Source organism: Battus philenor, unplaced genomic scaffold, assembly GCF_028537555.1.
Source record: "Battus philenor isolate CCGP_79_NKW_IND1 unplaced genomic scaffold, ilBatPhil1.0.hap1 SCAF_22, whole genome shotgun sequence".
In the NCBI taxonomy this organism is placed as follows: Eukaryota; Metazoa; Arthropoda; class Insecta; order Lepidoptera; family Papilionidae; genus Battus; species Battus philenor.
In genome coordinates this window covers 11787344-11801806 of record NW_027181685.1, presented here as the reverse complement: position 1 = coordinate 11801806, position 14463 = coordinate 11787344, and the positions used below count along the sequence as shown (strand labels likewise).

Below are 14463 nucleotides of genomic sequence, written 5' to 3'. Positions count from 1 at the left end.
TCCATAATACGTCGCCTCCCCAAGCGGTCTTGAGTCTCGAGCTTTACTTCGCTCCACGTCATTCCAACTGCCTTCACTTCTGCAGTGATCGTCCGCCGCCAGGTTTGCTTTGGGCGGCCACGTCTTCACTTTCCTTGAGGATTTCATTCTAGGGCTTGCCTCAGTATCTGATCAGGGTCCTTAGTATAATCATAGCTGCACAAAAATGGCAAGTGAACACAGGACGAGATAACTCGTTGTAGGTGTCCTAAAAAGAAACGAATTATCTCGTTCTATGGCAAATGAGCCATACTTGCTGAATTTATAGCTCATTTGCCTTTCGAAACTGTTTATATATATATATATATATATATATATATATATGTTCGTATAAACAATCATACTGTATAACAAACAGAGAGTGCCTAAATACTTATATAACAATACAAGTTCAGTCTGAAACGACATAGCTTTTGTGGAATGAGCTTAAAAAGTTTAATTAAATTTAGATATCTCCCTAGACATCATAATGCCTTCCTTCTGACGGCGAATTATTATAAATTATTATTATATTGTATAGACCAAGTTTTAATAAACTTTTCATTTCAAACAATATTCGAATCCTTACGAATTAGTTATGGATATATAAAATGGTGTATATAAAACATATTTATTTAGGTACAACTGATACGTAAATAACTAAAAAAGGTTCAAAATTTATTTATTCTAGTAGACATTTACACATGCTTTTGAATCGTCGATTATTTTAACATTATAACCAATAAGCTGCTACCAGCTCAGAATATTGATCTGTTGATACAAACAGAAACGTCAACAGATGCTTTTTTAAATGAAATTTAACAATTTTTAATCTGTACATTATAATATCGACCATTTAAATTAGTCAACAGACCAAGTTCCACACATTTCGATCAGCTAAAAATCTCTTAAATGTTAAGATTTATTTAATAATATACTTTTAATATTAGATTTAAAACATATCTTGTGGAACTTTATTATCTAAACAAGTATGCATACAATCAGACACATGAAGTATTTATCTTTTTGTACATGAAATTTTGGCGTTACGATTTTTTTTATTTATTATATTCATCATCCTTCTGCCAATATTTTTAATATAAGATTTTAAATTATGGCGCATAAATAATATGTTATTAAAATGTTTGTTAATAATATTAAAATGACCGCTTTTTACTATATGCATACAAATATATATAGAGTACAAACAGTAATTTTTTTTTTCGGTCTGTTTGTTCCGGCTAATCTCTGAAATGGATAGACCGATTTTAACAATGCTTATACTGGCAGGTAGATTATGTCATAAGGAGTAACTTAGAGCACTTTTATTTTAGAAAAAAATTTAAACAAAAAAATAAACTATAATTTTTTTATTCTACACAGACAAAGTCGCGGACACAGCTAGTTTATACTAAAAACATTAATATAATAATGAAGTCACTATCTTTTAACATTCTATTTTAAAGTTGAAGATTTTAAACACAATGCGAAATGCATTTCGCCTCATTTTAAATGTTTCGTGTTCACGAATTGTGGATGTGGGTCAAGTTTTTAAAAATGAGCCGGGGTCAAGGCGGTAGGACGCGTTCTTTACTTGTGGCGTAATAATCTACAAAATCTGTGGTAAATATACCTGTTCCGCTAGTCAATAGGCGCGCTGTGTAAGGAATAGGCCTCCACCAAAAATTGTTTTACTGAGATATCTCTAAAGATGTGAGGTGGCAGGTTCGAATTTTAAATGCAATATTGCTATGACATTAGTTATCTAACTAAAAATACTTTAGAGTCAGTTTTATTTATTGATTAAGTGTCATATAATAAAGAATAGGATAGAATGTGTCATATACGAATTGGTACAAAATTATCGCGAATTTTGTGTATTTTCAAAAATTATTTATTTATTCGTGAATATCTATTTTGTTCCCTTCGAAGTAATCCCCCTAGGATATTATACACTTGTGCCAACGTTTTTTCCAATGATTGAAGCACTTCAAAAAATAATTTCTTTGCATCTTATTCAGCTCCTCCTTCGATGCCGTCTTTATCTCGTCAATCATGGCGTAGCGTCGTCCTTTCATGGGCCTCTTCAGTTTCGGGAACAAGAAAAAGTCACAGGGGGCCAGATCTGGGGAATACGGTGGCTGCGGTATGACCATGACCATAATAGGTAGACCGACGACATAGTTGAGGTAGCGCAAGTCGCTGGATGCGAGTGGCGAAGGACTGGTCGCCGTGACAATCTTGAGGGAAAGCCTATATATAGCCTTGCAGTGGGCGTCCATCGGCTGAAAGAAGAAGAATAGAGAATAGGTACAGAAAATATTTTTCCATTGCGTACCCCGCAAGACCAATAAAAACTTTAAATTACATTTTCTTTGTAATTATTGTACACAATCTTTTGTAAATGACATTCTAACACGAATTTTTGGTGGGAAAAAAAATTTCGTTACATTTATTATATAAGTGTGTGTATGTGTGTGTTAAACCATGTTATGGATAACATCTATGAGATACTGGCACATAACGTTTTTTAATAAAAGACAGCGTTCGGTGTTCTGAATTCAAACGTCTGCATCGAATGACGTCCTGAAGTGTTCCGAATTCGAATCGCTCAGTAATGCCAACCCTAAGAGCATGCAACGGAGCATAAAGATATATTGCGGTATCGCTGTATAGAATTTTTAATTTATAACCGCACAGTTAGTTTAACCGGCGGCTAACTGTAACTGAACTTTTTTTGAACCGATGCGATGAAAACACGGGAGTGCAAGTAAAAACTCGTCTGTGACTGTATGGCGAGGCATAGGTGGATTTATTTGAGAGTTAAAATGTTTATTTTTACGTAACTACATTTGATATTCTACAAAATCTTTTAATGGTCGTAATATATTTCCAATTTCGTGAAATGTTGGTCAACGACGAACTATTTATTTTGTAATTCTAAATTTAAAATTAAATTCTCATCGAATATACGGTTGATCGGTTATATATGTAACAGCTGTTTATATTTAACTATAATTTGACAGAAAAAAGTACAGTCCCGGCGATAAATATTGCACATCAACCTTTAAAAAGAGACAGTCGGTTAGATTCGGTTTCGTAGAGCACTTTCTCTGTCCCACACTACCTATGTGACGTTTTGTCAAAGTCGATAAAGAAGTTCTCATTAGCTATGGCTACGATACAGAGATAGGTTTAAGAACTCTCACCATCCACGAGGCTCAGGGGATGATCAAACGACAGACACCCTGGGGCTGTATAACAGTATCATACTTCGGCGATAGCAATATCACTTCACATGAACTCGTGTTGTATTAGGCAGACGAGACTCGAGATGCGGCGAATACGGCAACCATCACACAGATACTGGCGCACAATCTGATGATGACAAGGAGTAGGGATGAGGAAGTGGTCGCAAGAAACGTAATTTTAAAAACTGGACACTATTAGGGCGTCGTTAAAACAGATTGAGACTTAGTGAACAATAACATGCAAAAAAGTGAGCAAAAAAAATTTCTGTAATATTAAACGTAATTGTAAAAACAAAGGTGCGGATGCTAATATCTGTGGAATATAGATACTAAAAATAATAAATATAGAGTTCTACACATGTAAACGTGTGGTCAAAGTAAATGATACTATATGTATTAATAATCCATATAGATACAAAGAAAATATATGTTACAAAAAAAAGTAATAAACTTCTTTCTAATTAGTCGTATCCCAACAAAAGATAGATGAATTATGTAAATTCTAATTATCATAAAGCCTATCAAACAGTGGCGTGCTTAGAAAGCAAAGATGGTGCTTGAATTTCGTCGACCGTTTCGGTTGTTAGTCCGCCTTTCGCCTTTTACTGCGTGTGATGTACGTTCGAACTGCCAGTGTACTGCGCGCCTTTGAACGATCCTTATAAACAGTGTGATAGAGCCATAACGTTGGCAGCGTGTCATTAGTACTGTTGCGTAATTGATTGTTTTATATACCATTGTCTTTTGAAAATAAACTAGTTATTTGAAATATTAGGTCGGGGAAAAAGGTCTTGTTAAAAAGTATGTATAAATATGTAATAAAATCTCTTTGGTTATATACCGGCTTATTTTATGACATTAAAAAAAATGTTCAGGCTATTTTTTTTTTTCAAAATTTAATAAAGAAATTCAAAACTTTTTTTTATTAAATTTCAAATATGGAATAATGTCGTTCATGGAATAATGCAATAAATGTGTGACGTATTTCAATCCGTGAATTTTAATGTCAAAGTTCCAACTCGCTATGGTTACACATTTACGGCGGTATATACCTAAAATTCAAGTAAAATATTGACACCCATATATAATAGTTAAATGTATAAATTACCTATTAAACAATGTCTTGAATTTATAAATAAAACGCGATAGATCTTTTTCCCCAACCTAATAATCGTAAAATAATTCTCTGTGTATTCCCATATTTTAACTATCACACTTTCAATATTATTTTTTTATCTGTTATTATATTAATATAAAGTTGTTGTGAATAATTGATAGACGTAAGAATGGGACGTTCGTTCAGAAATGTTTTACGTACGATTTGGAGCGTAAAATGGCTGGTTGCAACGAAAGTTTTTCTGGTAAATATTTATAAATATATTTCACATTTCGCGTCTATATATACGGCTTATTCTGTACCTATTTTTAATAATGCTGTACAAAATTTTATCAATCATTCTGTATAAACTAATCAATCTGAATTAGGCTACATTAATGTTGTATAAAATTTGAAACGACAGATGATGATAATAATAATAATAAAAGCTTTATTTCATTCCATACAAATGACTTAAAAATTAGTAATTTTAAATCATAGTTTGATGATTTTGTATTAAGTTTGTATGGACCCCCATAAAAGCCTCCTCCAAAGCTTTAAATTTTTCTCTATCCTTGGCAACTTGGAACCACACGTGACCTGACTTAGCCACGATCTCGTCAGCCCATCTGGTATTAGGTCTGCCTTTCATTCTGGTACCTCGTGGTCCCCATTTACAGGACAGGACAGCTAGCTATTATTTATTATTTAAAATATCATTGAAGTTTTGATAAGTTAGGATATATTTATAGACAGCAAATGAGCTTTCATCACTTTAAAGATTTACAATAACCAAACACCCTATATATTGGTTTTATTATCAATAAATAATTTATATTTGTTCGATGGAATATGTCATTGAAAAGTACTGGCCTGATGTAGTGGAATGAATAAAAAAAAACTACGTAAAAAAGTTAATTTTTTATTTTGATCAATTTATTTATTTATCTAATGTCTTTATTGAACAATAAATTTATCAATAGAGCCAATAGACGCGGCGTGGGTAAAACAAATTGTTTCTACTTATCCTCAACCAATCTTTTTTAATTTTTGCTGCAAAATCAAAACAGAAATGAGGAAATCCGCAAAACAATTAAGATCGCCGACGTAGCGTAATTGCGTCTGAAATGGCAGTTGGCATATCGCTCGTGCTCATGGCTGTTGGAGCCGAAAGGTTTACGAGTGGCAACCACGAGCCGGTAGACGCGGCGTGGGCAAGTTACCCACTAGTGGACCAACGACATAGATTAGGTTGGTAAGGTGACACGGGAAGTCTCTGGATGCGGGTAGCGCAGGACCAATCATCGTGGCGACCTTTGGGGGAAACCCGTGCCTTAAAGTAGGCTTCCATCTACTGAAAAGAAGGTTAAACAATGATTACTCATAAAGTTTTTTTTTAATTTTTCCTCACAGCAAGACTAAGATATCAAGAGAAATAATTTCTAAATGACCATGACAGATTTCTTAAATCATTGATTTTTGGATAAATATGTACAATACATAAATAAACAGCATATAAGCTATACATTCACCAGTTTAAAGCTTTTACATCTGTAACATATCAAGCTTTATAGATATTTTTAATCTGTACTGGCTGAATATATTTTGAAATAAGAACACGTGTGATTGCAATACGAACGCAGGCCAACGAAAGTGATGCGTCACATCCGCGAATATACAAATCGGATACGAATTCAAATCGGTGCATTTAATGGTTTTACATCATAAGTCGGCTTGATGGATTTTGCAATATTCTCCATTACGTTGACGTTTATTTTATATAGTTGCAACATTAAGTTGAAACGAAGCGGTAATGGATTTGAATTTCACGATAATATCTCTTTAAGATAAGTTAACGGAACACAGATACGAGGTTTATATACAAAAAACTAAGTCCGCGAGCACTGTTTATTTTTTTATTTAAATGTTTTTATTTATATTTTTAACATTTTACTACTAGCCAATAAAAGCTATATTTTACATATGTTACGTGGATATATAAAATATATAAATATACCACTTAGTTTAAATGTTTCACTGTATTATATATATATAGTGAACGGTCTCATATATACATTTTTAACACAATCATACATGTAATCTAATATATAAAATTCTCGTGTCACGGTGTTTGAACTTGAACTCCTCCGAAACGGCTCGACCGATTTTTACCAAATTTTATATTCGTATTCAGCAGGTCTGAGAATCGGTTACTATCTATTTTCCATATCCCTAAATGATAAGGGTTGTTCACCCTTATAATTTTTTTTTATTTTTTGACGAATTTTAATTTTTTTATTTATTTATCATACAGCATACAAAAATTACATACAACCCTAAATTTTTACCCCTCTACGATAAACCGTTATTTTTTATTTGTTAATTAATTTTTTTTTGCAAAACAACGTTTGCGGGATCAGCTAGTAATTTTATAAAAAGCACTTTTATTTTTCTTAAATGGCAACACTACTCGAACCCGCTATCTCTGTCACACGACTCACAAAACGTCACATAGGTAGTGTGGGACAGAGATAGCGCTCTACGAAGCCGAATTTAGCCGATTGTCTCTTTCCAAAGGTCGATTATTGTGCAATATTTTTCGCCGGGTACTTGTATTGTTAAGTGCATTACTTATTTTACATTTAAGTGTTTAATTCATCATAAAGGTTAAGATATGTATTCATTTTAAACAATAATAAATAATATTAATTACAATTTTTACTCAAAACAAAAAAGGCCTCGTGTAAATATAAATGCGTACCCCTACTACCTTACCATCAAAAGAGTCTAAAAAAGCTTTGCTAGGAATAGGGGACATATATCTTTTAACATTTACGGTAGTAAACAACGCTGACCTTGTGTATATGTTATGTCGTGTATATATATATATATTATTTTCATGACAACCGTTGAAGCATATATATGCTGACGGTATAACAAAAAATTTTAATATAAGGTAGTCTAAGTGACTCCCTGATGGTAAGTGATACCCTGCGCGCCGCGCGCACGATACTTGTGTTCCGCGGCGCAACTAAACGATACCGTGTTTTAATGTACATCTACCGCCATCTATTAGCGAACGTGATAAACTCTTTGACATATTTCTGACAAAATTTCTTAGTTTACAGTCTCATGCAAATATTATAAGTACATAAACATTTTAAATATATAAATGTTTCATTACATTTATACATTTAAAAATTATAATTTTGCAGTAAATATTTTTGTTTGGGCTATGAAATCATGTGCAAACTTTATCTCTCAATTCTCTCTAGAAGTTTGTGGAACCACAACGCCATTTTGTTAATAATTACATATTATACGTCTCTCAGAAGCTAATGCAGTTCAATTAATTTTATTATGTTTTCTGATTTTTAGAAATTTTGACGAAATAAATAATAATCTTCTTAGTTATTAAATGATTTACTCGTTGGTTACTTTTTTCTAGGTTAGACAGCCCTTTTTAATAGCTTCTGAATATATTGTATAATAATTTCAGAAGCCATTGTAAATAAGTTCACCTATTGTCAATATTTTTTTACATTAATTTATCTTTTGCACCTACCAAAAGGTACAAGTCATAACATTTTTAAGACGCAATTCATTATTTCAATAAATACTTACGTCTTTATTTACACATCACCTGTACATATCTCGTTTTTTTGCAGATTACATCTAGTAAAGAGACTTTATACACTTTTCTAATTAAATTAATATAACAAGAATTTTATAAAGTAATGTATCAAAAACATTAATTTTCTCAAATATCTAATGGATTCAGGCGTTACTTTGCGGAAGTCCATCCTAAGTAAGAAAAGGACTAATATATAGCTACTCCCGCTGTATAACAGTAGTCGTGCAATAAAGTGCACCGCCCATTAATGACTCGGTGTTTGGCACTAATTGGTGTAACATTACTCCTGAGGATGCCCCGTGGAGGTGTGAAACAAGTGTTGAGTGATTTAACGGTGGTAGTTGTGTAATTCGCATTCTTTGCTGCACGCGCATTTATCAGTGGGCTGGCGGGCGGTGCACTTTATTGCACGACTACTACTACATAGCGGAAGTAGCTATATAATAGTCCTTTTCTTAATTATTTTTCTCAATTTTTGTGTTTTCGACTTAACCGCATTGGCTTCCGAGCAGCTCTATTAATATTTTTATTAAAATTTACTGATCAAGCAGATAGATTGACTCGTACTGTTTATTTAAAAAACGTCCGATTTTTTTAAATTCTTTGTGTTAATAAATACTAAAATTTTAATTACTATTTTTTAAAAATTATATCGTCATTTGAATAATGATTTTAATTTAAATATTAATTATACTTGTGATTGAGTTACTGAGTTTTAATTATTTACTATTATAATTGGACAAGCTAGTAACATACTATTAGGAATTGTATTAAACTATGTTTAAAATATAAATATTTATAATTAAGCCATATTTGTGATAAAGTATTACTAAAAACAATTTTAGAGAAATATTTATAATACAAGCGTTGTTGTCACGACAGCTTCTTACACAGTGGCTCCCACGCTTTTCATTTTAAAAATACACATACAGACACTACAATTTTTGTTTTACAAGACTACTTCCAGCATCGTTCATAATTCTAGTCACATATAATCATCTTAACAATATACAGGATTATTGGTGTTAAATGCAAAAGCCTTAAATGAGTGAATAAATAGCTGATTAGTCATCGTAAAGCATTAGTACAACCTATTTTCAATAAATATAAAATGTTCACACTGAAACATGTTACATCAATATCATAATCCGATAGGTCAATAAATTCTGGCATTAGGAACTCTGCAAGTAGATAGTAAACAATAATTAATGTGAAAATATACTAATCTGAATTTATAAAACGATTTTTTACTATGTTAATATTCCTGAAACCTGCGATTTTTGGATATGGTGTACCATACATTATTAGATAGGAAATTAACTATACATCTATAACAAATCACCCTGTATTATGGTATTGTAAAATTTCGGAAGCATACCTATATATATTTAAATATTTATACATATATATATATATACTTTAGGTAACATTTTCTAGAAATTTCTTCGTCAATATCATTATAATTAAAACTTTCTATCGTAACTTACCCGCTATATTGATATAAGTTCCTATGTATAGTGCATAGAGATAAAGACAGTTGTTGTATTTGAAACAGTACAACCGGTTTTGCACTACACAGAACACATTGGATATATAGCACTTGTAATCACTGTGAGTTTAAATTGGTGACTCAAGATGTGATTCAGCGAAAGGATATTTTCATTTTAAATTCTGTTTATTATAAAGTATAGACCTATTTTAGATACTAAATAAAACCTTATGTAATCATAAAAAAAACATCACACATTATCGTGATCTTGGTTGTTCTGCGAATTTCGTTATTTTTTGCACAGAAACTCCGGGAACAGCTCTCTGGGTGACATACAGTCTTCTTATAATGCCTACCGTATGTGACTACATCTGGGATCTTTAAATCATCACCAACATATTGGACAAAGACTGAAGATCCTTCTATTTAAACGATGAGTCGTGCAAACATTTTGGAAAAATCTCATAGCTACACAAAACAATGTAACGAAATATTATGGAAAAACTAATTAATATTGATTTACAAATATAGACACTGGAGGAGCATTTCTTAGAGCTATGTCGGTGACCTTGGTTATTTTGCGAATATACTCATTTTTGATTCAGTTTCGTAGCGAATCTCCGAGAATAGCCCTCTCCGTAGCTCTCTGGGTGATCTAGTTTCAGATCCATAGGTCATCACCGGCAACACATACTGTTCAAAGATCTTTGTCTTTAGACATTGCTGTATCGGGTTACTCGATTCTCAAAATATGTTCTGATAATTTGTGTATATTTATTGACCTTTTATATATACACATACAATTTCTAAAGAGGTACACAAGACTTATCGTTCGAGGCGATCTCTGCCAGACAACCTTTAGATGGAGATGAGAGACATGATGGAGAGGGCAGTTTAGGCTGTACATGCATACAAATACACACTTTTTTTTCTATTCGCAGCCATATATATAAAAATACTCGATATGTACACACACAAACGCACGCACACACACACACGCACTTATATATGTATATATATATATATATAAGTTCTAGTTATTCAAAGTGTCCATCGCTTAGCTTTAACGTACGGTTTTTAACGGTTGATGGATTTAGGAACGGTTTCCATTGGAAACTTGGTCACTGCTGCCTCCAAAGATTTCTTGAGCGACACAATATTTGGGTGACGCTTAGAGCAGGCCATGTCCTCTACTCTTGTACATCACCTGTATATATATATATATATATGTATATGTATGTATATATATATATATAGTACGTATATATACTAGCTGATCCCGCAAATGTTGTTTTGCAAAAAAAATTAAAGTTTTTAATTAACAAATGTAAGATAAGGGTTGATCGTAGAGGGGTGAAAATTTAGGGTTGTATGTATTTTTAATGCTGTATCATGTTAAAATAAAAACCAAAAAATTTGTCTAAAAAATTTAAAAAAATATTAGGGGTGGACCACCCTTATCACTTAGAGGTATGGATAATAGATAGTAGCCGATTCTCAGAGCTACTGAATACGCATATAAAATTTGGTAAAAATCGGTCGAGCCGTTTCGGAGGAGTACGGTAACTAACATTGTGACATGGAAATTTTATATGTTATATTATTATGTTTTCATAAATATTCCTTTACAATTTTCTTTTACTATTTGATAAGATATAGTAACAAGACGTAATGTATGACTAACGCATCGAAGCCTCGATGTGTGTGTGGAAAGGAAGATGATTGCGAAGTTTCGTCTTCCGTGTCGTCTTCCTTATAGATAAGAGCTAATTAAACTTTCATAGGAATTTCAAAGCGACAACATACCCTTGAGTAACAGTAATTAATTCTAACAAATTATTATTCAACACTTTGAGAGAAAGCAAGTTTTATTTAATATATAAACGCATTTTCATCGTTGTGTACTTTGACAAAATATTTCTTTAACAATATAAACAAATAATGGACTAAATGTATTTTAAATCAATTGTGGAAAACCTTTGCCAGAAATCAATGGTTCCAGAAATTATAAATAGTGTAATGAAAAAGCCGTTCTTATAATATGATTAATACATATTAAAATTAGTCATTGTTTGCTATATGTCCTCTGCAGACTGCAAAACTTGCCTTTCACATTCCAATAAAATAAAAAAAATATTAATGTAACATATTTCAGAGTGATCACTTTAAACAGAGTGATTGTAAATATATATAAGCATTTAAAGCAGTGTTTCATGGTGCCCACGGCCCACAATGGGACAATTTGATTGTTTGGGAAGGAAATTTGAAAATTGACTCGACATCAGTTTAACCCTTCCGCTTTAATATAAAAATTATATCACATAGAGGGTAAGAATTTTAGAAAGGCTATGGTGAAGACAAAAGAAGGTTGGAAAATACTGTTTAAAAGCCTTATCACTTATAACTAATCATTCTGTGTAAATGAACATACATTAAATATAAATTTCGAGGAAATGAAACAATTAAAACATGTTTATTTTGTCTCCTATTGTGAACCAGTTAAAGTTTAATAATTTTCCTCTAAGCTATGCATCATTTTCAACGTCATCCGCGGTTACAACAATGTAAAACCGCCACGAACCTTCATAATTATAAATCAATATTTCTTTGTACATTACAACTCGACATTACCGGACATTTTCAGTGTTTTATTCATAAATAAAAAAAAAATTGATTTTAGAACGTAAGTTATTTTTTTAGAACTATTATAAACACGTTCAAATCAAATATAGTAAGTATATTTTAGTGCGAATCAGATAATTTCTGCGATATAGCGTACAATATGGGATTAATCACAAAGTGTTTCGCGGAAGTGACAAAGGGAATGCAATAGGAAGTGATCAGAAGTGATTGTAATGAATCAAGCATGGAAGAAGAGATTCTGCTGGGTAACGAGAGGCAAGCTTTCCTTACTATGGGTTTGTTTCTTTTTAAATTAAAATAAATATGTATACCACTAAGTTCACGCTTTTTGTCAACAGATGGCGCTAATAGTAGGTTTAAGTTAATTTTAAAGTATCCATAATTTCATAAAACAAACTTTAACATTTAAAATAAGTACTAACATATCAGTCATTCTATTATAGCGTTATGTATAATTTTCCGTAGAATGTTTTTTTTATTATGTCACCATCTGAACTTCTACTGCCTAATGGCAAAGCCTTTTTATCTAAGAAACGTTTTTATCACATTTTTAATCTTATAATTAACAATTATTTCATTTATATTACATACCTATTTAGTACAATTTTTATTTATTATGTCACTGATTCTTTTTTTTTTTTTGGAAATTTTATTATTTCTATTTTCTGAGGATGTTCACTGACAGACATAGGCCTATCGCATAGATTTTCAATTAGACCGGTGTAAAGCAGTTCCAATTACAATTAACGTCTGCGTAAGAAGCCTTTGATTATTTTCAATAGTTTCCAAAATCGGTGTCCAATGTATTTTGGTTAGTGTACTGGAAATATCTATAGTTTTAAAATAGATATAGTCTTATAAAATGAAAGATACAGTAGTAAGCTCTAACTGATTTTATTTATTAATCACACTAGTCACAAACGTTCAAAAATCAACCATCTTTGGAGTCGAGTCGATTTTTGTTAAGTAATAGATAAACATGTTACAAAAATTAACAAGTAAAACAGTGTAATAGAGTAAGCATAAAAAAAATTGTAAAATAGAGAAATAAGAAGGCGATGTATGAACGAGAATTAAAACGAAAGAGAAAGATAGAATGAATTGTGAAATGAAAGGACGGAACCATAGATTATGTGAAGAATGACAGTAGAGAATTATAATAAAAAAGGCAATGAAAAAAAAGTTAATAAGACAAAAAACAACCCTGTCCTGCCAAAAGATAAGGGCACGATAGGCCCCTAATAGCGGGGGAATCTGGAAATTCTATTGAGTAACAGTGATAGTTCAGTCCAAAAACAATAATTTAATTAGATATATTTTCATTGTTTAGGATATAAGATATAGGGTTTTTTTAACCTATTTCTGCAATAAAATTCAGCTTATTACTAAATATGGCCTACGAGAATAAAATGTCTACTCGGCTATTTTGTTTCAATGTTATATAAAATAAATGTTTAACAATTATTATATATGTTACTAACAATTTGTCATACACACTGAATTTTGTTTTTTTCCTTATACACTTGTATTATGAGGAACCAATACGTATACATCAGACATCTTTGTTTGTTATGCATCCAATTATCCTGTTTATAAGACTTTTATACCACATATATAACTAGTATCCATACATATAACACTAAAACATACACAAATATATTTACTTTTTACCGCCTTGTTTTTTTATAATCTTTATTGTACACGCTTTAAAAAATATATAAATAGTTGCATAATAGTAAAGAAAAATACAATGGGCGGTCTTATCACTCGAGGCAATTTATACTAGACAACCATAGTATGGCAACAGTAGAGGGATAAATAACGAATTGTTAACTTGTACATATAGACAAAACATACATACATTTACATATATATGTATATAACATACATTTATTCGTATATACTTATAATAAATACAGTATAATACATAAATGTAAATACAATAGTCGCGCTAGCCTTAGAAAGAATAAAAAACAGAGAAAAAAAAAAAGTGAATTAAAGTGTATACAATCATAGGTCTAGTAAATATTTCTTTACCGTTTTCGTAAAAATAGGCAGTGACAGTAAGTGAAAATTAGCATGAAAATTTTATACAATACTATCTTTTTACTAAAATATATTATAATAGAATCATTTTTATTAATATATAAATATTGATAACACTGCCATCTAGCTTATATATATTATAATATTTGAAAACTTTAAACTGTTTCTTACTAGGTGGCGCTGAAACTTTTTAGTTGTGTTGCTAAAAATGCATTATAAAAATGTCAAGATTTGATTTAAACATAATTATATATCTGTTAGATAGACATTTTTATCACGTTAGTTA

General features: G+C 31.3%; 1 protein-coding gene across 3 annotated transcripts in view; it reads left to right on the top strand.

Annotated features, from left to right (window-relative positions):
• The window catches only part of LOC137923693 (calponin homology domain-containing protein DDB_G0272472-like), a 196361-nt gene that overhangs the window by 135408 nt on the left and 46490 nt on the right, over nt 1–14463 (top strand). The window contains exon 1 of one of the 3 annotated variants that reach the window (XM_068766932.1): nt 12253–12406. The exons of the other annotated variants lie outside the window; for them this stretch is intronic. Coding sequence (XP_068623033.1) covers nt 12344–12406 — 63 coding nt within the window. The 5' untranslated portion in view covers nt 12253–12343. Of the gene's footprint in view, nt 1–12252; nt 12407–14463 lie in introns of those variants that run through there. 3 annotated transcript variants of the gene reach the window in all.